The sequence below is a fragment of the Euprymna scolopes genome, chromosome 5 (assembly GCF_053919585.1).
Source record: "Euprymna scolopes isolate OS-2025 chromosome 5, ASM5391958v1, whole genome shotgun sequence".
Classification (NCBI taxonomy): domain Eukaryota; kingdom Metazoa; phylum Mollusca; class Cephalopoda; order Sepiida; family Sepiolidae; genus Euprymna; species Euprymna scolopes.
The window spans coordinates 174,366,278-174,390,758 of NC_136486.1; the positions used below are offsets into that span (position 1 = coordinate 174,366,278).

Consider the following 24,481-nt stretch of genomic DNA (forward strand, 5'->3'; position numbering starts at 1 on the left):
GTCCGGCTGATGGAGACGTAGAACATACCGTGACTGAAGCAGTCTGATGTCAAGTCTACGCCAATGGTGTTAAATGTCTGACCTTGACTTTTGTTTATGCTCATTGCAAAACACACATTCACAGGAAATTGGAGTCTCCGGAATTTAAATGGAAGTACTGAGTCCGATGGAACTAAGGGGATCCTTGGCAGTAGAACGGTTTCGCCTTTGTAGGGACCACAGGAAATGGTGGCCTCAAGTACATTGGTGTGCAATCTGGTGATAACACATCTGGTTCCGTTTGTTATTTTTGGCGGTTCCAAGGATCGAAGAATCATGATTGGCGATCCAATTTTGAGATTTAAAATGTGTGGAGGCATTCAAGATATCTCCAAAGAGTTTAAAAACTCCACAGGGTAGTGAACAGCTTCATATTCATTAGTAGCTGAATCAACTGACTTGTATTGCTTTGTGTCTCCTGGAAATTCATCCATTATTGAATTGTTCAAATGATTCACATTGCTGTTTAATGGCGAAATAATAGCCCTCTCAGCAAGCCAATCCGGTGATTTTCCATTGTTTTGCAGGTCTGGGTACACTTTGTCTTTCAGTTGCTTCTGATTACCGACACATTTACCAAGCGCAGTTGGAATCTTAATTGTGTCAGGTGAAGAAGTGATAGGAAACTGACCATTACCGATTTGGAGAAGCAATTTTGAGAAGTCTGCTGCAGCTGTGTTATCAGAGATATAGGCTCTCATATTAGTAGTCAGTCTCTTCACTATAACGTGCCTCCAGAGATAGGATTGTTTCAAACTTGCATTGACAATGTTAGCCCTTGTGCCATTTTTAACCACTGGGAGGATTTGACGGAAATCACCGCAAAATAAGGTTGGAATGCCACCCATGGGATTCTTGTTTCCTGTGATGTCTTGCAGTGTTCGGTCAATTGCTTCATAAACACTCTTGTGCGTCATTGGGGCTTCGTCTACAATGATTGCAGAGGTGTCTCTAATTACATTTGCCAAGGCTGAGTTACCAGTAATTTTGCAAACTGGCTGATCCATTCGATGAGTATCCAAGGGTACTTTAAAAGTGCTGTGAAGAGTGCGGCCACCTTGTAGTAGAGTAGCAGCAATGCCACTGAATGCTGTTGCAAGCACAATCTTTCTCATGGATCTAATCTTTGCAAGGATCAAATTGATTACAAAAGTCTTGCCCGTACCACCTGGAGCATCAAGAAACATCATGTTTTTGTTCATTTCACCTTGTGCTTCCAACATTGCCATGAATGAATTGTAAACTTCTCTTTGAGAATCGGTCAGTTTTTCTTGCATATTTTCTGCTTGTAGGGAAGTTCTTCAAGATTATAAGTAACTTCACGTTGATACTCTCTCGCGAGTCTTTGATCTCTCCCTTGCATTGGTGCAGGTAATCCATAGCTTGCCAATGGTTGACCGCACATAAGGAGAACTTTTTCTTCAATTAGACAAAGAGTTTTATTGTAGATGTCCTCATTAAAATCTGCTTCTGGATTGTTAACTTCTTGCCTGTATCTGTGAAGAATGTCTTCAGATATTACATCACGAAAAGCCATCCAGATCTTAAGAGGCTGTTAAAATTATCACAAATAGGCTTCGCAAATTTGAAGGTGATTGAGTGGCACTTGCCTCTCCTACTGCTTGATGCAAGTGATGGTCATTTTCTAGAAGGCCTCGAGCAAGGCACGCTGCTCTGTATGTTTCAAACACCTGACCATTGTATGCTCGCAAATTTTGAAATGAAGTTGGACCAGCAACCTCATTGAGCAACAGGCGTAAGAAATAACACTCCCCTGCTTTTGGACTAATCGTGTAGATTCTCCCAATGCATGGTGCCTTCCATACATCATCATTTTCAGTACCTTCAACTTGTACCCCACGCATTCTTCTCATCCATTTCTTTGTCGATTTGTTCCAAGTGTAAAACTCAGGGACTTCTACGTATTTGAGACCCCTTGCAAAGTCATCCTCATGGCAGAGTTGAAAAAATGCTGTCAAAGTTGTGGCAGGCGGTGGACCTTGGGCTCGTTCCAGAGCAGTATCAGCTGAGAACATGACACGCTGCCCATTTTCAAGATGAACAGAAAGTTGTACAATTGGGGGGAAATGTTCATGGATGGGATGTTCCAATATCCTCCAGGCTGCCTCTGAACTGCCGACATACCTTGCATTCTGGAACTGCTGGATCTCATCCACAATGTGACTTTGTACTTGGCCTTGTTGGTTAGCTGCTCCATCAGTTCTTTGTAGTTCAAACACTGCTTGATCACATCCTTTATTCACGTATTTGAGGACATATTTGATGCTTTGGATCGAGCTGCAAATTTCTACGTTAATGTGAGCGTTGAACTGCTGTTGTTGTACGGAACAATCCACTGGTTTGTTATTTCTTGATTAACATACCGACCATTTCTCTTCATCCTTATTGTACCAGTCTGGCCTCCATCTTCTGGTTTTCTTCGCCTGTACTTGGGGTAAGAGTCTTGGCCTTGCTTGGTACACTGAAGAAATTCTTTTGGGTATTTTTTGGAACATTTGTTGTCAATCATACATGGACAATTTGGATTAAATGGTCCACAAGGTCCATGCACCATATGTGCCATCACTTTAGCATGAAGATCAGGATCTTCCTCTTTGTCAGGGATCTCTGCAGATATGCAGAGATCCATTTTTTCTGGTAGAAGTTTGTCCTCTGGGGCCTGCCAGGTGAGGATGTGTGCATGCGGCAGTCCTCTTTTTTGATATTCAATACTGTACAGGAAAGCCCTCAACCTGCCAAATCCTCCCTTTTTAATAAATTCAAGTAACTTTTTTAGCTTCTGCCTGAAAACCCTGGCAACAATATCTGGACGATCCTGAGGGTCTTGCCCTTGAAGACAATTTTCTGTAATTTCTGTCCACTTTGGATTTGTTGTGAACATGATGAAGAGGTCGGCTCGGCCAATTCGCCGAACATATGCCATGGCATCACTTTGACGCTCAAACATGTATCGAGGGCCTCCTGTATAAGTTGCCGGAAGTACAACTCGTTGACCAAACTGTTCTGGATTCCCATCCTCCCTAAGAATTGAATCTCTCAAGTTGCTATAATTGTCAGCTCTCAGGGTCTGTTGCTCACGCCTCAGGAACTGTAAACGTTCTGTTTCAATCTTGCAGTACACATCCACCAGCCATTGTTGAAATAGCCTTCGGTACCAGAGAAAATAGTTTCCAGGCCGAGTCATTAAATGGTACGAATAAAATTGCTGTTGGGTAACTTTTCGCCCATTGGATGCCTTCATGTAGATGTTGTAAGATGGAGAACCATAGGGGTACATTAACGAGTACATTAAAGTATCGTAGAGGGGATGTAGTTCGGAGATCCATTTTAATGTATCATTTCTAAAACGCAAGACAATATCCCGGTTAGCTGTTGGTTCATTCTCCATTAATATTCCAATCTCATACGTTGTTGTTGGAGCATTGAATCGCCGTGGATGCTCTTCTTGCGGCCTTCGGTCTTCCCTTATGACAACTTTATGTTCTACCAAGTGTTCTTCTTCAATCCTCTCCTTTGTTGTTTTCAGCTGACAAATAAAGCTGTTGTTCTCATGTAAAAATTCAGTCAGACTTTGGAGAATGTCTCTATTGAGTCTACTGTCACGTCCCCGATTATGTAGTTCCTCTTCCAGACTATCCAAGAAGTAGACTTGAATAAACTTTGCTGTTTCATCTTCAGGTGGTAAAAGACTCCCAATCTGGTGGCAAACCTGGCCTCGAATTCTAAAAGAAGGATTCCACCCATGTACTGCCGCAATTTTGTGACCAAATGATGTCATTGCAAAACAATTGTTATAACTGCATAGATTTTGCAGAAAATCTTTAGAGATGGGACCATTGCCGGAGAGCAAATCTTGAAGCAACTGAGGCAGTGGTGGAAAGCTATCAAGCACAACTTTGCCAGAAGAACAACAACAACCAGGGGTTTCTCCTTTAAATTTTACAGCTGAGCAATGTTGACATACTTTGTCCATTTTTCCTATATCAGCTGTAGTGAGAGTCATTTTTGTTGTAGAGCAATCCTTTTCTATTGCAGTGTTCTATTTCATGGTGTCTCAAAGCAGTCATTCGTTGTCTAGCTGCCTCGTTTTCTGTCAATTGCTGGGGCAAAGTCATACTCTCTCTCCATGCAGCCTCTCGTTGTTGCCCTTGGTATAGGCGAAAGCTTCGTTGGGTTTCCGATTCATTCTGATGTCGTTGAGCCACTCTCAACTGACCTTGTGTACGTCTACTTACCTCATATAATTCATTCGATCGTAATATTGCTTCTCTTTCCAGTGCATATCTTTGCTTTCTTGAATTTCATCTTGTGATGAATTTAACCGCCTTACAGCATGTCTAGTTCTGTCAGCTTCACGTTGGGTTTCTCTTTCCAAATCTGACAGTCTTGCTCTCCTTTCTCTTTGACGTATCCTGTTAAGTTCTAGACGTCTTTCTCTATCTGAAGTGTTTTCATTGGAGCGAATTGCAGCAACTCTTAGTCTATTAGCTTCCAATCTTTCCATTCTTTCTTCCTCACTTTCGTTTCTACTTCGTTTGGGTGGCATAATTTCGGTTTTAAACGGAATTGTTTAACGATATTAATGATTGTAAATTAATTAAGCGTAAAGGAAATGTATACTAACTGAAATGGACGAACTATAAATAATATTTCTGAATAGTACAATTATAAACAATTATATTGTACCTATTTACTATGCCTTCCCACGGGACAGAGTTAGACACCAGGGTCGTTTTTTAACGTGGAGAAAAGGTACAAAAATAAAAATTGTCTCAGTCGTGAAGGATTTCTCCTCCACCGAAAGAGAACAAGAAAATGAAGTGCAGCATCTGAAGAACAGATACTACACTTTGATCTTGACCAAAAGGAATGAATAAAAGCGACCTACGTGTGACTCGTTACTTCCGGGTGTAAACGTCACAGTCTAAAAGTAATAATTAAAAAAAAAAAGTAAATGTAAAATAAATGTAATACCAACTTAGGTTAACTAAGTAAACAGTACAATTAAAACAGTTCTATTAAAACAAATAATTACTAAGATCTAGGTAATTGTTAGTCTCATTGTTTTTTTTTTTGGTTTTAAAGAAAAAAATGTGTAAAAAAAAGTTCTGCTTTTGTGAGTACGTGTATTTCTTTTAAATTACATAACCTTTTTATTTTATTATTTATATCTCTTTTAAATTTATATATTTTGTTAGTAAACTGGAAGAAATTCAGTTGAATAAAACCTTGTTCGTGTTCTTTACGTTAAACTCATATTTTTATAAAAGGTTCATCCGGTTTAAAGAAAGCACTAAGTTTAAATAAGATTGGAAATAACTAATTCAATATATAAATAGAAAAATGAAATAAATATAAGCTTTAAGTCTTAAGATAGTAATAATCAAAATGTAATAAATTATTTGTAGTTCAAATCTATGATAAGACAGGCTTTCGAAATAGGCTCGACCAGAAAGATTAAATTGGAACGAAATTATAATCTCCGTGCCATTTTCAAAACAACCCCACAAAAGTAACGATATCCTGCAGTTGGTTAAATGGCAATGGTTGTAAGAAAAATGTAAAAGAAAATGCGCTTATCTGTTTATTTTGACCTGTTTTATTTAATTAAAAAAACATTGGCTATAACTGGAAGAGAGCGTTATGTTTTGGGGGTTGTTTAAAAAATAGAATGGAAATAAAGTTAGTTCCGTTTTAATTGTGTTTAATTGCGGCAAGCGCTAACAAAAACGAAAAATCACTGTTTACATTCGAAATGTTAACTTTTATAGGTTTACAGGTTTGCTGACAAGGCTGGGGGTGTTTATTTAGAAAGCCATACTTAACATGGGGAGGTTGGGATGTTTTATACAATTATTTTACTAAATTGATTTTTTTCATTTAAAAATAAAATTATTTAATTTTTAATAAAGTTTTATTTTAAAATATTTGTTTTTGTTTATTTATATAAAATTACGATAGTTGAATTGTATTCTTTCAATTATATTGGCAAGTAAAATATAAAAGATTAAAACGGAGCGAAATTGAAATTTCCATTACATTTTCAATACAATCCCAAAACATAAAGCTTTGCTCGCCAATGAATTATTTTGATAATATACGTAAAGTGAAATAAATCGAATATAAAATTAAATGAAAATATATTAAATAATTAAATGTTAAATACATTTTGTAAATAGTACAGTTGAAATGATTAGAATATTTCCAATATGTAATAAGGTCGAGGTAATTAGTTAAAGAGATTTAATATAATGTGATATGCAAATGAGCATAAGTCATTCGATATGGGGGTGGTTTGTAGACTAGTATATAAAGAAATTAGGCATTGATTCTTATGTCTCCTATAACAGAAACATCCTAAAATGGGTTCTAATGTTTCTCTACCAGGAGAGATCTACCCTCTTACCTCCTTTATATTTCGTTGATGATGGAGAGCTGTACACACAGACAGAAACACACGAACCCTATTACTTTATAAAAATATATATATATATATATATATATATATATATATATATATATATATATATATATATATATATATATATTGGGAAGTGATAAACGAATTACCATTAGCGTATAAAGCGATGCTGTTTGTGCAAACAAATCGAGCTTAGGTATACCGGACGATGTCAAAACATCGTTAATTCATAGCCCACACAGCAGCAACTAATTAGCATAATGGTTAGAAGCCTTGACTGTCGTACGGGCGGTTGGGTTTCGATCCTGGCTTGAGATAGCTGCCTGTCTAGCCACACTGATAAGCTGTGATACAGCGAAACAGTACTATACGTGGATGACTATATATATATATATATATATATATATATATATATATATATAAGAGGAACTTTGTGAGTCTGTGAGTTCATTATCTATGGACTCGAAAACGGCTGGGTCGATTTTTATGAAATTTCACACAAAGGTACTTTATATGTCTGGCAGTGTTCTTAGATAGGTTTAGTGTCAAAAGGTCTTGGCTAAATATTGATAATTGATAATCGAAATCATTCGATTAAAAAAGGAACAGGCGATTTTGATCAAAGTTAACATCTTACACAGCCTAACGTCACAAATGCATTTGAGAAGTTTTATGACCACACAAGCCGAAAGGCCCAACATAAAAATCAACAGTAAGTTCTTTTATATAACAGGGGGACAGTCGAAATAAATGTTTTTGTTTAAAGCACAATTTCACAATGATACTTGACTTTTTCACTTTAAACTTAAAATAAAGCCATTATCACTGCACAACCAGTGATAAAATATATATAAAATCAACATTAGGTTCTTTGGTATGACAAGGTAGGTTGGTTGGTTGTTTTTGTTTTATGGCATATCAACTCTTTTCAGATTATTTAATGCCGAATCCAGTGATTTTGAAGAAAATTTTTTAATAGAATACATTTGTTTTTTGTTTTTGATTTTTTCAAGTCAGTTTCTATTTGACCCATAGTTGGGACCCTAAAAAGTACTACCACTCCGGGTCAGAGTGGACCTAGGAGCAATGGCAATTAAGGGGTGGCTCCACACTACCCAAAGCCCGCAAGGTGGAGGCCTCACCATCGGATATAGGTTAAGGTCATATCCACGACCGATATGACAGGGACGCGTTCAGAATGAATGTTTCTGTTTAGAGCGCAATTGAGACATGATACTTGACTTTTGCATTTTAATTTTAATGCAAGAAAAATATACAAAAGAATAATTTTGTAAAATAACGTGCATTGTGATGAGTCCCCTATTAGAGCAGACAATCAAACGATTTGATTGAAAAATGGTTTATTTCATCGATTTCGATGCCAAGAAAATATGGGAGTACGAAACAGTCGTTGAGTATCATTCAATCTCGGACAACGTCGGGTCACCCTGCTGATATATATATATATATATATATATATATATATATATATATATATATATATATTACTACATTAAATCAAATCTCTTGACCAATTGAATACATTTTTCACTAATGCTAAAAGATAAGTATTTTCTCTCTTTTCAGATTGTGGCCTTTGATGGGACATTTCAGAGCCAAGCTAATCTTATAGTAGAAGTGGAAGACATCAATGACAACAGACCAATATTTTCTGGGCCTTACTTTTATCAAGTCAATCCACGTTCTTCAATTGGCACCAAAGTTGGTAAAGTTGTTGCTACAGATGCAGATGCCACAAGCAGGAATAACCGAATCTTGTATGTTTTAGCTCACGGTTCCGCTGGTAAATTTGGGGTTGATTTCATGTCAGGTTAGTAAGATGATTTTATGTTTTATATTTTTGTTGAACTTTCTAGAATGTTTATTCAATCGTTTTGTAAATATCTTTGAATTAATATCGGTTTACCACTAAATTTCTATATCATTTTTCGCTTAGTTTAGCTGTTTGTTTGTCCGTTCCGGTTTTTCTTAGAAATTACTTGGCCGATCTGACTGAAATTTTGTATGAACATTGGTTATGATAAGGTGCTGCGAACTAAGTATTAAGGTATCCGTTCAATGCATTTTTTGTATACTGGGAGAATAACAAGCATATATATGTGTGTCATGTACATATATACATCAGTATATATGTGTGTGGTCTACAATGAGTTTCTTTTAACTTATAAGTGCTAAACATCCTATGTGATTCGTCCACTTTATTCTATATTATGTGTTGATGTGTGTATATATATATTAGCAGTTTTTTGACAGGGTGTAAACAAGAAACAGACATCGTTGTCGGTTGGAACACCAGCAAAAACATACCTCAAATCTTTCTTCCACGCGTCCCTTCTATGCATTCTGAAATTAAAGGGACTTTTCTCCGAAAGTAAAAACGTTCTGATGTGAATTATATTTTAATAGAATCATTTATTCTTTGCTGGTTTTCTTTTCAGAGTTGACACGGTTTGTATAAGATTACGTTTTGTTAAGTTGCCCCTTTTGACTTCCACGCTAATGCGTTTTGTATCGAACTGATGTTATTTTTTTGTAACTAAAACTCTATGCTTAGCTTAAATTCCATTCATCAAATTAACATCAAGTTAACATTTTTGTTATGAAAACTAATATTCTTTTTTATTAAAATATTTTAACATAAATAATTTTATTTATCAATATCTATTTTTTTTTTACACGGTGGTCACCACTTATCAAGGCCCGGAAGCCACTCAGGGATAAGGGTTATTATTATAGTAATCATTAGTATTAGGGGTTTTGATAGAGTGTCTTACTAAAGGGAGCTCATGGAATCCACGTTTTTATTTAGGCACAGATAAAGAGTGGGGGAAATATGGGGAGTTGATGGCCTTCGTCGCATAGGGTAGAATTAGCTGCAAAGTAACACACTGTTCGAGATTAATGGGAATAAGTATTTAAGTTTCAATTCTTTTCAGAATTACTGAACCAAAACTTTGTATAGTCCTTTGTTATGATAAGATTCAGCGAATTAAGTATTATGGTATTATTGTAAGTTAGGGATTAATGGGTCTCCACAATGTTACATTTACTCCTAAGGTTTAATATAAAATACTCATTTTAAGTCAACGGGCTATAACTTTTGCCAGTTTTTAGCAGGCTAAAAGGTCTACTTTACAATATCGTTTTTTAATTAATTGTTCAATTTATTGGTAGGTGTTCAGTTTTTCTGTAACTTTAGCATAAACTGATTCATTTGAAGAATTTTTCAATAATATCTAAAGATTTTAAAGTTCTGAATCTTTTAGATGATGGCTGATTGTTTATATTACTTGTATGGAACGGACTATTGTTCTCATCTTGAGTTTTATTTGCGCAATGTTTCGATCGGATTATCTTTCGGCCGTCTTCAGGCATGTTGGTTATTGTTTGGAAAAGTAAAGAAAAAAGTTACTAGCTCCGTATATACGTTCGTATTCCGTGAGTTAGTCTCTATCTTATGGTTTTAGTTTCGAATTTATGAAAAAAGTTGCTTGACAACAGGGAGATAACCAAATTTTTCACACCTCTGATGGCGGCCTGAGTACGGATAATAATACTACACTGATCCTTCTCGTTTGTATCTTATTATGTTCCACACCTATTTTGGAAAGTAAAATTGTCCAATCACCAGAGATAAAATAATTGAGAAATATCTTATGCCGCCAGTTGACAAAAATAACATTTTTACTTTTTTCAAAATGACTTGTTTCAAAATCTAATAAAATTCTGTCATTCCTTTTTTACTCTTTATTATAATACACCTAATTGTTACAATTTTAAATACATTTTTTAGTGTTACATTTATTTTATTTATTTAAAAAACAATTTGCTGACAAATATTTTCACAGCACGAAAAAATCGAACTGTAAACAAGCAATTGAGTTTTGATAGCTTTTTTGTTCTGACTTCCAACGCATTTTTTTTCTTTCTTTGAATTCGTCTCTCAAAAGGTTTAGTATGATATTTGTAGTATTGCCACTGAAGCGTAAGAAGCTAATGTAATTGTAATAGAGGCCAATTTTATGGGGGAGAAATCTTCATAAGGTATTGAGCAGCATTGTTCATATTATATTTAAATTTCTGCATGTTCGTATGGTCGAAAAAGCAAGAAGCAGAGAGGGAATTCCAAAGGAAAATGGTCCAAAGAAAAAGAGTTAATAAAATAAAAATGTTCCAACATGTAGGGATCTATATATGATTTTGCTGTTATTCGAGTTATACAGAAGAGATACAATGTTCAGACGACATAAATTAATGAAAATAGATACCGAGTTTATTTATTTACAGCCATAGACTTTATTTAAAACTAGCGGGGGTACCCGGCGTTGCCCGAGTGTTTGTTTCCGGGACGGGGGGGGGGAATTTTAAAAAATGTTATGATAGGTAAGTAGGAAGGATCAAACCCGGAGTCATGAGTAAAAGTAGGAAAATAAAGTGTGGAAAAAAAAAACACATCTGCAACGTTAACAGTTCGGCCACCAAGAAAAGTCCATTCCAGTTGTTTAGGAAAAAAAAAAAAAAAAAAAACGACTACGGTAGGTCGGCGCGAATGTGAAAATATAATGTGTATTGTCCAGCACGCTAACCACTACGCCACAGAGCACTGCAGCTTAGTTTAGTGATTTTAAATAACTTCACATGAAAGAACTACGAAGCCAAACCGGTGTTCTCTTCTCAACTGTTCCTTGTGAACGATCCCCAAACGGTGTTAAGTGGTGGCAGGGGGAGGAGGAATTTATTAGAGAGAAAATATTTTACCACTTCCATTGATCTTAACCGATTTTGGCCGTGACTTCTCAGCAGAAAAAGTATAGAAATCTAAGATTATCGAGGAATTTGAGAAATAATAAGCCTATAACACACCTCAGATATTGTTCTGCCGTTTGTGCATATTATATTTGCATGAAATATCTTGATTTTTAATCCTATTAAGGTCAAAATCAGACGGGAAAAAATGAGTTCATTTTATTTATATAGAGACAAGTAAATAATATTTGCACATTTATATATATATATATATATATATATATATATATATATATATATATATATATGATGAAAATAATGGAAATAGTATTCCGACAAAATAGAGAAAATAAAAAAGGAACAAACCGTATTATGTGTTCACCAACGTTTCGTCTTTATTTCGAGACTGTGCAGATTATTGTTGATGATCAGTAACAAGAAACGTAATGTTACTAGAAGCTCTAAGTCTTTCACCGCCTCCCCTAAAGGATTTCAGGGACTCCTATACGATAAATTTGGCCACCGTCCACCTAAATCTTGTACCGTCCACCGGGAGGGAGGGGTGTTACGGACTCAATTTTGAAACCTTGAGTTAGAGACTCTTTTTTGCACCTTTCACAAAAGAGAGAGACTAGTGATTGGTGCATCTAACCATATATGGCAACTATAATCTGTGCATGGGTGAATGGTTGCTTTGTGGATATTTAGGATAAGGACAGGTGTGAGAAGCTTTCTGGCCTGGTAGAGAGAGGCCATCTTGCCTGAAAATGGTAGGAGTTTAAATTTGGATGTTGAACTCTTAGGAAAGATGCTATCAACTATGATAATGGTTTCTTGTTGTACAGGTGCATTCTAAATGTAATGCCTCCTATTTTTTATTCCACTCGAATGGATCAGGTGAGATTACAAACTGTTATGATGTTTGAACTCATGCATTCATGATCTGAAAGTTCCATCTCTCTGTTGCTAATATTGATGGTGTGAGAGTCTAAGAAAGTATCGCTGTCATGGGTATGCGTCATAAGCAGAGGTGTGTCATTGAATTCCTGGCAAAAATGCATTGCGAATGGTGATGACAATGTAGAAAATAAATTCTGGAGCACAAAAAGTCGTTCGTTTTAATGATACTACTCCCGTCTTCGTAGCTCTCCAACATTTTCAGTTAAAAAAAGGGGGGGCTTTAGTTTTGGAAGGCATTTCATAGTTATTATTCAAGAATATGTCCATCAAATTACAGAAGTTAAGCAAAATTGTGTTTGGTAGTTACTTAATTAACCATTTGAAGAATACAGGGTGAGGAATCTAATTAAATTAACCCTTTATGATCTAAATTATGATATAGATGATTAAAAAATATTTATTGTTAATTTTAGTTAGATTAAAAAAATACTATGATTGTCTTCAAACTGGAAAAATTATGAAGTTCAATAGTTAAACTACCATTAAGAATTTTTGCATTTCATAAACGATTATTATCCCTAGTGCTTGAAAAAAGTGCGTTTATGACGACAAACGAAACCCTGAATGTAAGCAATGGAGCAATCTAATGGTATCTGGCATCTACTCAGATATTTAATTAATGCATACAAGGCGTATTTGAATCAATTCCCACTTTATTTATGCTGTTATATTTATTTATTTACGACTTGACGAATTAGTTCAACCGGATCATAAAAGAGTTAAAACTACTTAAAATGCTAAATCAGAAAAGGGAGTTAGGGCGATTATGATCAAAGTAGAGCATATTATATTATATATTATATATAAAGAAATATTATATGTAATATGATGTATTATATATTATATGTAATATATTATGTTATATTTTATATTATATGTGATATAATGTATAATATATTACATTTTATATAATACATGTTATATAACAATATATTGTTATATAATATGTTATATATTTTATTATGTATTATATACTACATTATATGTTATATAATATATTATATATTATTACTCAGTTTATTTTAGTTTGTGAAAATGGAGCATACCTATTTTTTTATTTAGTTTAATTCATTTTAAACAAATGTTCTGTCTTTACAATTTTGGTGTCTTTTACAGGTGATTTATATGTGGCCAGTAATTTAACTGACAGTCCGCAACAAGAAGAATATAATCTGTTGATACAAGGTTTCGACACAGGTGAACCAAGTTTAACAGGTAACACAACAGTGCGTATCAGGGTGGTCTTGAACAAAGCACCAGTGATTGACTCAAACTTTGTATTTCAAGTGCCAGAAAATATGACAATCGGATCAACAGTTGGGATGATTCCAGTTTTTGATCCGGACACGAAACATAATCCATTGGAATCAATCAAATTCAGCATTTCAGATCCAACAAGTAAGTTTGAACTATTTTTCTTCCTTTTTCTTTCTTTTTCCTTTCTTTTTTTTCTTTCTTTTGTCTATTTTCTGTAAATAAGAAACCTTTTCAAGCACCAATTACCATAGCTGATGACACTTTTCTTCAAAGTTCACGTTAAAACTCCTTGGCCAAACAGTTCCAGGCAACACGAATTGGAATAAATACCTAGAAGATACTGCCAAGTCTTCTGCAAAGAAGGCCGGCTTCTCTTACCAGCAAGGAAACTTTTCACACCTGCAAATATTCTATATTTCTATAAATCACTCATTTTTGCACGCATAGAGTATTGTTGCTACATTTAAACTGGTACAGCAACCACTTCATCTGTTATGAAACCACGGACACATACACTCATGAACAAAAACAATGGGGCAAGAGTGAAAGAAGGAAGAAATCGATTTTTCAATATTTTTCCTTTTTCATTTTTGTTAATTTTTACTGAAAATTCTTATTTTACAAATCATTATTTTAGCATATAATAATAAGTGGAAAAATTAATCCTAAAAATGGTAAGACTGCATCTTGGCGAGGATATAAAAAACCGAATTGCAGGATTAAGGCAGTCCAAAATGATTTACAAGCAGATTTTTGATATTTTAAGAAATGAAAATGTGAAAACATCTCTTTCTGGAGTGAAGCGAATTGGTCAAAAGTTCGAAGTCACACGTTTGGTAAAGGGGAAATCTGGATCTAGTCGCTCTAGAGCATCCACTTTGAAGGATGACCACAGGCTTAAATTAACTCTTTTGAAGGATTGAAAGAAAACTTATGTTGACCATAGCAAAGAATTCCAAACAGGGGCTGGAAATTCTCTTTCTAGATATACAATATCTAGACGAATGAAAGAAATGGGATTTTCCTCTAAAAAGTGTGTAAAGAAGCCATTTTTATCTAAGAAGAACATCAATGATAAAAAAGAGATTTTTCTCGTGTTATGGCAAAAAGATAGAGACTGGTTCAGGAATGTTTTCTGGTTAGATGAATCAAGGGTTTGTCTTGTTAGTGATACTCCCGATGCTCTTGAACGGTGCAATCTAAGAACTGGAGAAAGATTTTTGCCAAGTTGCATAAAAACGACAGTTAAACACGGAAATGGAGGGATGGTTTTCTGATAATTCAATTGATGTGATGTTTTGGTCAGGTCAAAGACCTGATTTAAACCCAATCGAGAATATTTGGACCATAATATCTCGTGCATTGACCAGAAGAACTTTTGAGAAGAATGACAAACTGTAGGAAGCTGTGCAAAGCGAATGGAATAGCATCCCCTCTTCACAGTGTTCCACTTTGGTTGAGAGCATGTCTAAAAGGATTGATCTTTTAAAGAAACCAAAAGGGAATCCGATTCCATACTAAGCATTTATTGAAGTAAACGTCTTGTTCTGTGTTATTAGTCTCATTTAAATTTCCTTGTTCAATTGTTCTTTGTTCAATATAGCTTTTAGTGCAATAAAATGTATAAAATTTGTTTGGCCCATTTTTTTTTTCACTTTTTTTTGCTCACAAGTGTATGTAGCCGTAACGGCATCTCACATATGCAAAGGCCCAATCCGTGTCGCCAGGTGACGTCACCATGGAGGAAGAGGAAGGAAAGAAAAGCTGAGTGAGATTTGAACCAGAGAAAAGACATGCTGAGATGGAAGAGTTTTGTTAACCATATGGCAGATGAGAGAAACTGTAAAATACAAGATGCAGGCGTGGTTTGGAAAGTACTGTTAATAAATGCCTTTTATTAAAACTGAAAAAGCTAAGTCGAATTTCTTTCCTGTGTTCCTTTATAACTCTCTCTATACAACGTGTGGGTCTGAGTAAAAATGTAGCGGCCACGTTACACATCTTGAACAGTGCAAAAACAGTCTCTAACCTAAAAGGTTTTCCACTGTCTACTAAATTCAAGCCTCTGTCTCATCACTGCAATGTTGCATCCCTGTGCGTGCTTGTTTTTCAAGTATTCTCACGGAATGTTCTCAGACAAACTTTTTGCAATTGTATCCCCTCAATGTAAATACCCCCAATCAACACGATTAGCAGCCAAATCCCACCCCTTCATTGTAAGAGGCTCTGGACGCCTGACAACTTTCTAATCTTATACTTTCTTTCCTCAAACTGATTGCTTTGAAATTCCATCCATGCTTCTTATATCACGATGCAAAAATTTAAATGTAATGTGAAAAAACATCTTGCTACACAATTCCCTACTTAGGATGATCCTTGTGAGAGTACTTTGCAAAACAATCGTTTTGTCAGTCAATTCAGTTTATTTTAGATTAACATCCTCAGCTAAACGATCCCCGAGAAAAAAATGAGTAGTAAAAAAATTTAATTAACTGCCCCAAAAAGTTAGTATAGCTCGGAAGTGGGGGATCATTTTATCTTATGTTTTTTTTTGTTGTTTTTTAAAATAATTGTTTTGTCTTTTCTACCAAGTAAAGTAGAAAATGGATTTTTGGTTTACTTTCGACAACCTCATAAGTTTCACTTAGCTTACTTTGTCGCTTGGTCCTCACATTCCATAACCGATATTTTTAACAAAGGGGTTTGAATTGATGTTTTCTAGATCAGAATCTATTGCATCTATTATGTCATTAGCTTTTTTTCTATACATTGAAGTTATATTGTAGCCCTTTACATCAAGTGGCTTCATGCCTTGTCTGGAGCGATTTCCATAAAAAAGTTTTCTATTATATTCACACGTAATCGCTTAGTTAAAAGGAGAATCTCATTTTCAGTCTTTGTAGAAATTTTGTTTCGCATTTTTTATTCTACAGACAATTTTGCCATTAACGAGAATGATGGAAGAATTCTCACCAAATCCGTTCTCGACAGAGAAAGTCAGGAACAATTCATCTTCACCGTTTACTGTGAAAATGACGGGGCACCATCGCATACAGTCAGCACGACAGTTAATGTTATTCTCGAAGACGTTAATGATAATGAGCCCATCTTTAAATCTGCCACAGGATATTATGGTACATACATGGAAGGTGATCCAATGGGCATCATCACACTCGTAAGTTTGCTTATATATATATATATATATATATATATATATATATATATATATATATATATATATGTATGTATATATATATATATATATATATAGTCTTGGAAGTTTTTAACCTTTAAAACTATATAAAATATTTGTTATTTAGTTTATATATCTATAATATGCAAAGGAATACATTTGAATATTAGAAACACGACTGTTACTAAGTATCCAGAAGATAGGAATTAAATTAAATAGGTAATTAAATGACTTACTAACTAAATAGTTTTCCAACGAATGATAAAAAACAGCCTACAGAAAATGGACTCTGATTTATGAAAGTATGATAGGTTATGAAAAGGAAGGGTTGTAAAGAGATAGCTTCGAATTCGGGGGTAACAAAACCAAAGCAAAATATGATGAAAGTAAAAATAAAATAGATAAACCCCATAATTTATTATACCATACCCGTTCACACTGAAACACTTATCACAATATTCTGTGGATGTATATTAAAAAACCTTCTTAAACTTTGTGACATCTTTCCATTCTATGGAGGTCAGGTGCGAACGAACACCCCATAATTTTATTATACCATATTTCTTCAAACTGAAACATAATTATCAAAGTATACTTACGCAGATAGATATAAAAAGTCTTTATTAAAATTTGTGCCTATTTCCATTCTATGGAGGCCAGGTGCGAACGCAGACCCCACAATTTTATTATACCATCCCTATTTAAGTTTAAACATACTTATCAAAGAATTTTTATGTACATCTATATCAAAAACACTTGTAAACGTTTTTTTTTTATTTTTTATTTTTTTATTCCCATATTTTGTGGACCAGGCGCGTATGCAGACCCCACAATTTTAATGAAGCATCATTATGCCAGATCAAACATACCCATTCCTGTGTCTCGATACATCTTCTATCATTATATGTGATCAGTTTTCTATAATAGTCAACCATATAGGAGCCTATTCGTGACCAGACACACACACAGACGTTCAGCTTTATATATATATATATATATATATATATATATATATATATATATATATATATATATATATACTTGTTAACTTTAATTAAAAACATATTATTATAACCTTATATTTAAATCAAATTCAGACTTATAATTTCATTCTATTTTTTTATTCTCAACCCATATTACTTTGCTTATCAACATCAATAATTAACTATTTTCCTCTGTATTTTATTATTTTCCAGATACATCTGCCTTACTTAAAAAATGCTAGGTTTATTTATAGTGTCTTTTATATAAAAAAAAAACACCCAATATTTCAAAAAAACTATATGTCAACATTATTGTCCATGACTTAATGTCTATCACAATAAAAACATCTTTTCCGAAACGACCGTACAAATTATTGACTTTGTTGTCTTCCTTCTTATGGAACAGATTTTTCATTTCTAATTTTTAATTCTAATTTGAATTTTAAATTATCAATCGCATTACTAAATATTAAAGTAGCTCTAGGATATTTGCCTATCGAGCTTATTATATATCTGAATTACAACGAGCACTGTTCTTTTCTTGTATTTTAATTAAATTAGTAATTTTACTATCACATTAAAATACAATCTGCTCTTTAGACTACTGTTCTAACCCCCTTTAAATATATATATATATATATATATATATATATATATATATATATATATATATATATATATATATATATCTTTTTGGAGGGAATTAGACCTGGAGTTTAAAGAGCAGAGTTTATTTTAATGTATTAGTAAATGTATTAATACTATTAAAAGAAAACTGTGCTCATTGTACTGTAGATATAATAAGCTCAATAGTTATAGATATCTTTGAGCTATTTTAATATTTAGTAAAACGATTCATAATTTTTAATTAAAAATCAGTTTCAAAATGAAAACAAACAAAATCCATTAGATTGTACGATCGTTTCAGAAACGATGTTCATTTGGTTTTTAAAAAAGAAATTGACAATTATTTGACAAAAATTTTGTCCTTTAATAACAAAGTCTCCTCATCTGCAAAAAATAGGGAGAACCGTTAAAGACACCAAAATAAGTTAGCATTTTAGTCGTGTGTAAGGCAGATATCCTGGAAATATTTTTCTTTTAACATTATTTATAATTTCCTATTTTAATCTATTTTAATTTATTAATTTATATATCAACATAAAATTAATGACTTAGTTTTTACTTTATTTTTATTTCATTTTAATTTTATTTTAATTTTTAAATATTTCCATGATATTTTCCTTAAACACGACTAAAATTCTAGTTTTAGTTTGGTGTGTTTAACTGCCCTACCCCCTATTTTTGCTGATGAGGAGACTATTAAAGGACAAATTTTTGTCAAATAATTGCCAATATTCATTGTCGATTTAAATAAAATGAACGATCATAAAATCTAATGGAGTCTATTTGTTTTCCTTTTGAAACTGATTTTTATTCAAAATTCAAAATTATGAATCGTTTTACTCAATATGTGTGTGTGTGCGCGCGCGTGTGTGTGTGTGTGTGTTTGTGTGTGTGTGTGTGTTTGTGTGTTTGTATAACATAAAAAACAATGCATAAATTAGCCAGCAAATGTTAAAAAATGTTAATATATGAGAAATGAATGAAGGAAATAACTAAGCAAACGATTTATTAGGAAAACTAAGTTAGAGTCATCTCTCCTGGATTAAATAACTAGCTTATATATATATATAAAACGGAATGTTTACTCGTAGAGAAATAAACAAATACATTCCAAACATATTGTAGTTTTAATGCAGAACAATTAAAGTTGATAATATATATATATATATATATATATATATATATATATATATATATATATATATATATATTTAAAAGAGTGTAGCCATCAACAATTGTGGGTTTTTTTAAAAGGTTTTCATCATATTTTTATTTTAAAATATTTTTATAACGCGTTTCGAGCTTAGGGTGTGCTCTCTTCAGATATTTTCGTAAAAAGTTTTTCTTTAAAATGGGAATTTGTGGATATGCCTCCGCTGATATTAAATATGTTTTTCATAGTGGTGACTGGTGCGATGCGTGTGTTCAGTGTTTAGACATTCTGTCTCCAGCTGTAAGTGTTTCACTGTGACCGGTCAAAGTTAGTTTCAAAGAGTGTTTTTTAGTCCATATGGTGAAGGTTTTTATGGCTTCTTTAGGGTTCTTTTTTAAAGACTTTCTTTCCCCATGTATAGCATACACTCACACACAATCGCATACGCATACATATATATTCATGTACATGTACACATGCACACGCACACAGGCACACACACATACACACGCGTACATACATAGAAATATGTGTAGGAGCATACATATATACACATATACATACCCGCCTACACACTCACACACGAACTCGCATACATCCACCGCTAACAATTATTTTTATTTTTTTATTTTTTTATTTATATATATATATATATATATATATATATATATACACTTTTTTTTTTTTTTTTTTTTTTTTTTTTTCCCTACCAAAACACGCATGTATATATGCGCTTAATCATTCAGACATACGTACACGTACCCACACACACACACAAGTAAGATGGAGAATAATAGGTAGAAGATATATATACACACACATACACGCACATACACACATATATGTACACACATATATGTATGTGCACATACACTCACAAACATCCACATACTATGTAGGCACACACATGCACACACACAGACATATGCAGGGGCTCACACATACGCGTATATCCATATTCACACGAACACATTTACCCACTCATACATGTGCATACATATGTATATATACATACATACACACACATACATACGGATGTGTATACACTCATCCACCCATATATATATGGGCACATGCACTCACAATCCCACACACACACACATATTCATACATCCCACCTTATGCATATATTGGTTGAAGTTTCCTTTCCAATCCATGCACATATGCATACATGGATTCGGTCACCCAAACATAAGTGCACGTATACATACAAACAAGATGTAGCATAGATAACAGATGATATATAATTATACACACACGCATACACAATCATATGTGTACACCCACGCACATACACGTATACACACGCACACACGCGCGCACGCACACATACATACGTTTAATTTCTAGTTGTTTGTTTAGTTAAGAGAAATGGTATTGTACTGGGTATGGGCGCGCGCACCCGCGAAAGTTTGCGTGTGCCTTATTGTGCTTTTTTGTTGTTTCGTGTGTGAGGGTGTACACCTACCCAAGCATGCATGCGTGTAAGTGTATTTTGTGTTTTGCCTATTTATGTGTATAATTATGGAGAGACGTTTAAGGCGGGGTTAAACTTTGTTATGAAATTTTTTTCTTGAGTTAGCAAGTAGAAGTAGTTGTCAGTTTGGAAGATGGGCATTATCTCGAATCTGCCTCCACTGCATGCGTGTATATGTTGTGATACATGTAGGTGTCTATTTTCCGCGATTTTGATGTTGGATCGGTGTAGGGCTACTCTATTACTAAGGTTTTTTTGTAGCGCCTATGTAGGATTTATCGCATGCTGGACATTTTATTACATAGATCACGTTTTTTGAGGTGCAATCTAGGTTTTTTTTAATTTTGAATGTTTGTATGGGGTTCGCAAATGTGTATGTGTTTCCCTCTAATATTATGTTGCAGACTCCACATCGTTGTTTGTTGCATTTTGTGACTCCTTTTGTTGCGTCTTGATTGAGTTTGGATGAGGTAAGAATGCGTTTTAGGTTTTTGGGTTGGCGTTTGCTTTTTATTATTTTTGTTGTTTTAAGGAAATTGTTTAGTTTGCTGTTTTGGTTAAGTAGGACGAGGTTTTTCGTTATCTCTGTGAAAAGTTCAGGGTTGTTTGTGTTGTGTGTGGAGACGTATGTTAGGATTTGTTCTTTGTTTCGTTCTTTAGGGGTTCTCAAATCTTCTACTGGTATATTTGTCGCAAGTTGGATCCCTTTGTCTATAAGTTGTGATGGGTATTTTCTTTTTCTTAAATTTATTCGTAGTTCCTTGAGTCGGATTTTTCGAAGGTTATTGTCCGTGATTATGGTGCAGATTCTACGTGCTAGGGTGTAGGGAATTGATTTTATGCAGCTTTTAGGGTGGTGACTTTTAAAGTGTAGGTATTGTTGGGTGTCTGTAGGTTTGCGGTAAATGTCTGTGATAATGTTATTGTCTTTAATCTTTATCAGTATGTCTAGGAAAGGTAATTCTGTAGAGCTTTGTTCTATGGTGAATTTAATTTTTGGGTGTAGGTTCTGGAGTATGGTGTGTAAGTCTGTGATGTCCCCCCATGTGGGTTTCCATAGGATGAAGCAGTCATCTAAGTACCTTTTCCATGATTCTACAAACAGTATTTTAGTGCTGTGGCCAAATTTTTGTTCTATTTTTTTATATAAGGTTTCTTCTAGGTAGGCTAATGTAAGGGTTGCGTAAGTCGGTGCCATTTTCGTTCCCATTGCTGTACCTAGTGTTTGGATGTAGTTGGTATTGTTGAATTCGAAGGAATTATTATTTAGAATTATGTCTATACTATCGATAATGAATTGCTTTGTGAATCTGGGATGTAGTGTTTGTGCGTGTCTGTTGATCCAAAATAGTATTGCTTCTTTTCCTAATTCATGGGGTATATTACTATATAAACTACTAACGTCAAATGTAACTAATAGTGTCCCGTTTTCTACTGTATGTGGTAAGGTAGTGAGAAAATGGATGTCGTCCCTTATGTAGCTCTTAACTTGATCTGTGAAAGGTTGTAATAAGATGTCTATTAAGTTGCTAAGTCTGCTTGTCGGACAGGCTGGTCCTGCTACAATGGGTCTAAATGTAAGGTCGCTAGGGTTTGGAGCGCTAATATATTCTGAGTTTTGTGTATCGATGGCAAGTTTTATTGTGCCAGATTTGTGTATTTTAGGCAGTCCGTAGAAGTTGTTGGTCTTTGTAATGAAATTTGTGAGGAAGTCCTTTTCTTTCTTTTTTAATATTTTTTTGTGTGTTGTACAAAGTTTTGTGATTTTTGAGATGGTGGTGTTATCTATGTTGGTACTAATGGGTTTATAGTAGTGTTTGTCATCCAGTAATTCTGTAATTTTTGTTTCATAATACGTTCTGTCCATGATTACTACGGCACTGCCTTTGTCTGCTTCTTTTATTATTATGTCATTATTATTACGGATCTTTTCGAGTGCTTGTTTTTGCTTATGTGTGAGGTTGTTTGTGGTTTTGTGTTTTTTTTGGAGGTTAAGGTTCCAGAGATTTTCGAAGTAGCTGTTTAGTTCTTTTGTGTTGTTCTGTTTATTAGGGAAATATGTTGATTTGTTTTTTACTAAAGAATCATCTTTGTCCCCTTTGTTATCTAGTGTTTCTATTAGTCTAAATTTCCGTTCGAATTCTTTAAGGTCCTTTTTTAGTTCTGCTATATTGCTTTTAGGGGTGGGGCAGAATTTGAGGCCCAGCTTCAGTATTTCCATTTCGTTCTTTGATAAGGAGTATGTGGATAAATTGATGATTTTGGGTCTAATTTTTTCTAACCTGGAATTGTTGTTCCCTGGGGGCTTCCTAAAAAATGCTGGGAGTTGTTTGTTTCCTTGTTTCGAGGAGTGGTGTGTTTTAGGGTGGTGTGATGTCTCCTTGTAAAATGAGTGTCGTGTACAATATTGTGAGGGGTCAGTGATAAATGGTTGAATGGGTTGTCGTTATATGTTTTTTGTGTTGGATAGTTGTGTTTCAGTTGGAATTGGTGTTGCTGTTGAGGATACATGCATTGTTGTATAGGGTTGTGTTGTCGGGGTTTGTTGTAGGGGAGGTCTGTTTGTTGGGATTGGTGTTGCATGGGATATTCTGATTGTTCCCGTTGATGGGGGAGGTGCCTTAGGGGTTTGTTTCTTTGTGTGGGATATGAGGGGTGAGAGTTGTAGGTAGTGTTTTGAATTATGTGATGTCTCAGGTAGTTGTGTTGCATTGTGGGGGTGTTTTGGTAGGGGTTGTTTAGTAAAGGTATTTTTTCGTTGTTTGTGTTAGCGATGTAGTGTCTGTGGGAATGGACTTTTGATTGTGTTCGCTGAATTGGGTGGTAATAGTTAGGTTTGTATTGCTTAGGATTGTATATAAGTGGGTATTTTTGTGGAGATGTATTGTGTGGTATGTTGTCCGGTGTGTTGTGTTTGTTAATGGTGCGGGTTCTTGTGTAATTTTGAGGTGTTATTAGTGTGCGTTTTGGCTGGGCGTGTTGTTGGGAATATGTGTAAGATGTGAATATATTGTGGTTGCTTCTTTGTGTGTAGTTGTATCTGTTGTGTGGATGTGTTAGTGTATGGTGTATGTTTCGTTTCTTACCTTTGTTATGTGATCTCTGTGTTTGCGGATATCGTGTGAGAGTGTTCTGTTCCTGGTTGTCCTTGTATGTGTTTGTCGATTGTTTGTTTTTTTCTTTTTCCGGCAGATTTTTTAGCCAGGTTATTTTCCGTCCAATGATTTCCCTGGATTTTTCCTCCTCTTTTTTGCATTCAGAATCCCAGAGTTCCAAGAGGGGTTGGTGTGTTTCCTTGGGGCAGAGTTCCTTGATTTTTTTAAATATTTTATTGTCAATTTCTGTGTACTTCTCCGTAGAGTGTACTTTTTTGTCTTCCCGTATGTCGATTTCGGCCTGAAGTTTTGAAATACTTAGGGCTTTTTTAATTTTCACTTGTTCCTCTGTATCTTGTGGTGTAATTTTTTCCCGGAATTTATATGGAATGAATTGGTCCTCCATCGTTAGAAATGTCTTGTATGTTGCTGCGGTGTCACTGCATTTTACTGCATGGTAAAAAGCCATTTTTCTTTGTTTAAGGAGG

At 34.4% G+C, this 24,481-nt stretch overlaps 1 protein-coding gene across 1 annotated transcript in view; it reads left to right on the forward strand.

Annotated features, from left to right (window-relative positions):
* LOC145277040 (protocadherin Fat 4-like) overlaps nt 1–24,481 on the forward strand; it is a 1,076,063-nt gene that overhangs the window by 988,043 nt on the left and 63,539 nt on the right. The window contains exons 26-28 of the mRNA XM_080128674.1: nt 8,069–8,312; nt 13,325–13,606; nt 16,399–16,640. Of these exons, the coding sequence (XP_079984800.1) occupies nt 8,069–8,312; nt 13,325–13,606; nt 16,399–16,640 (768 nt within the window). The remainder of the gene's footprint in view (nt 1–8,068; nt 8,313–13,324; nt 13,607–16,398; nt 16,641–24,481) is intronic.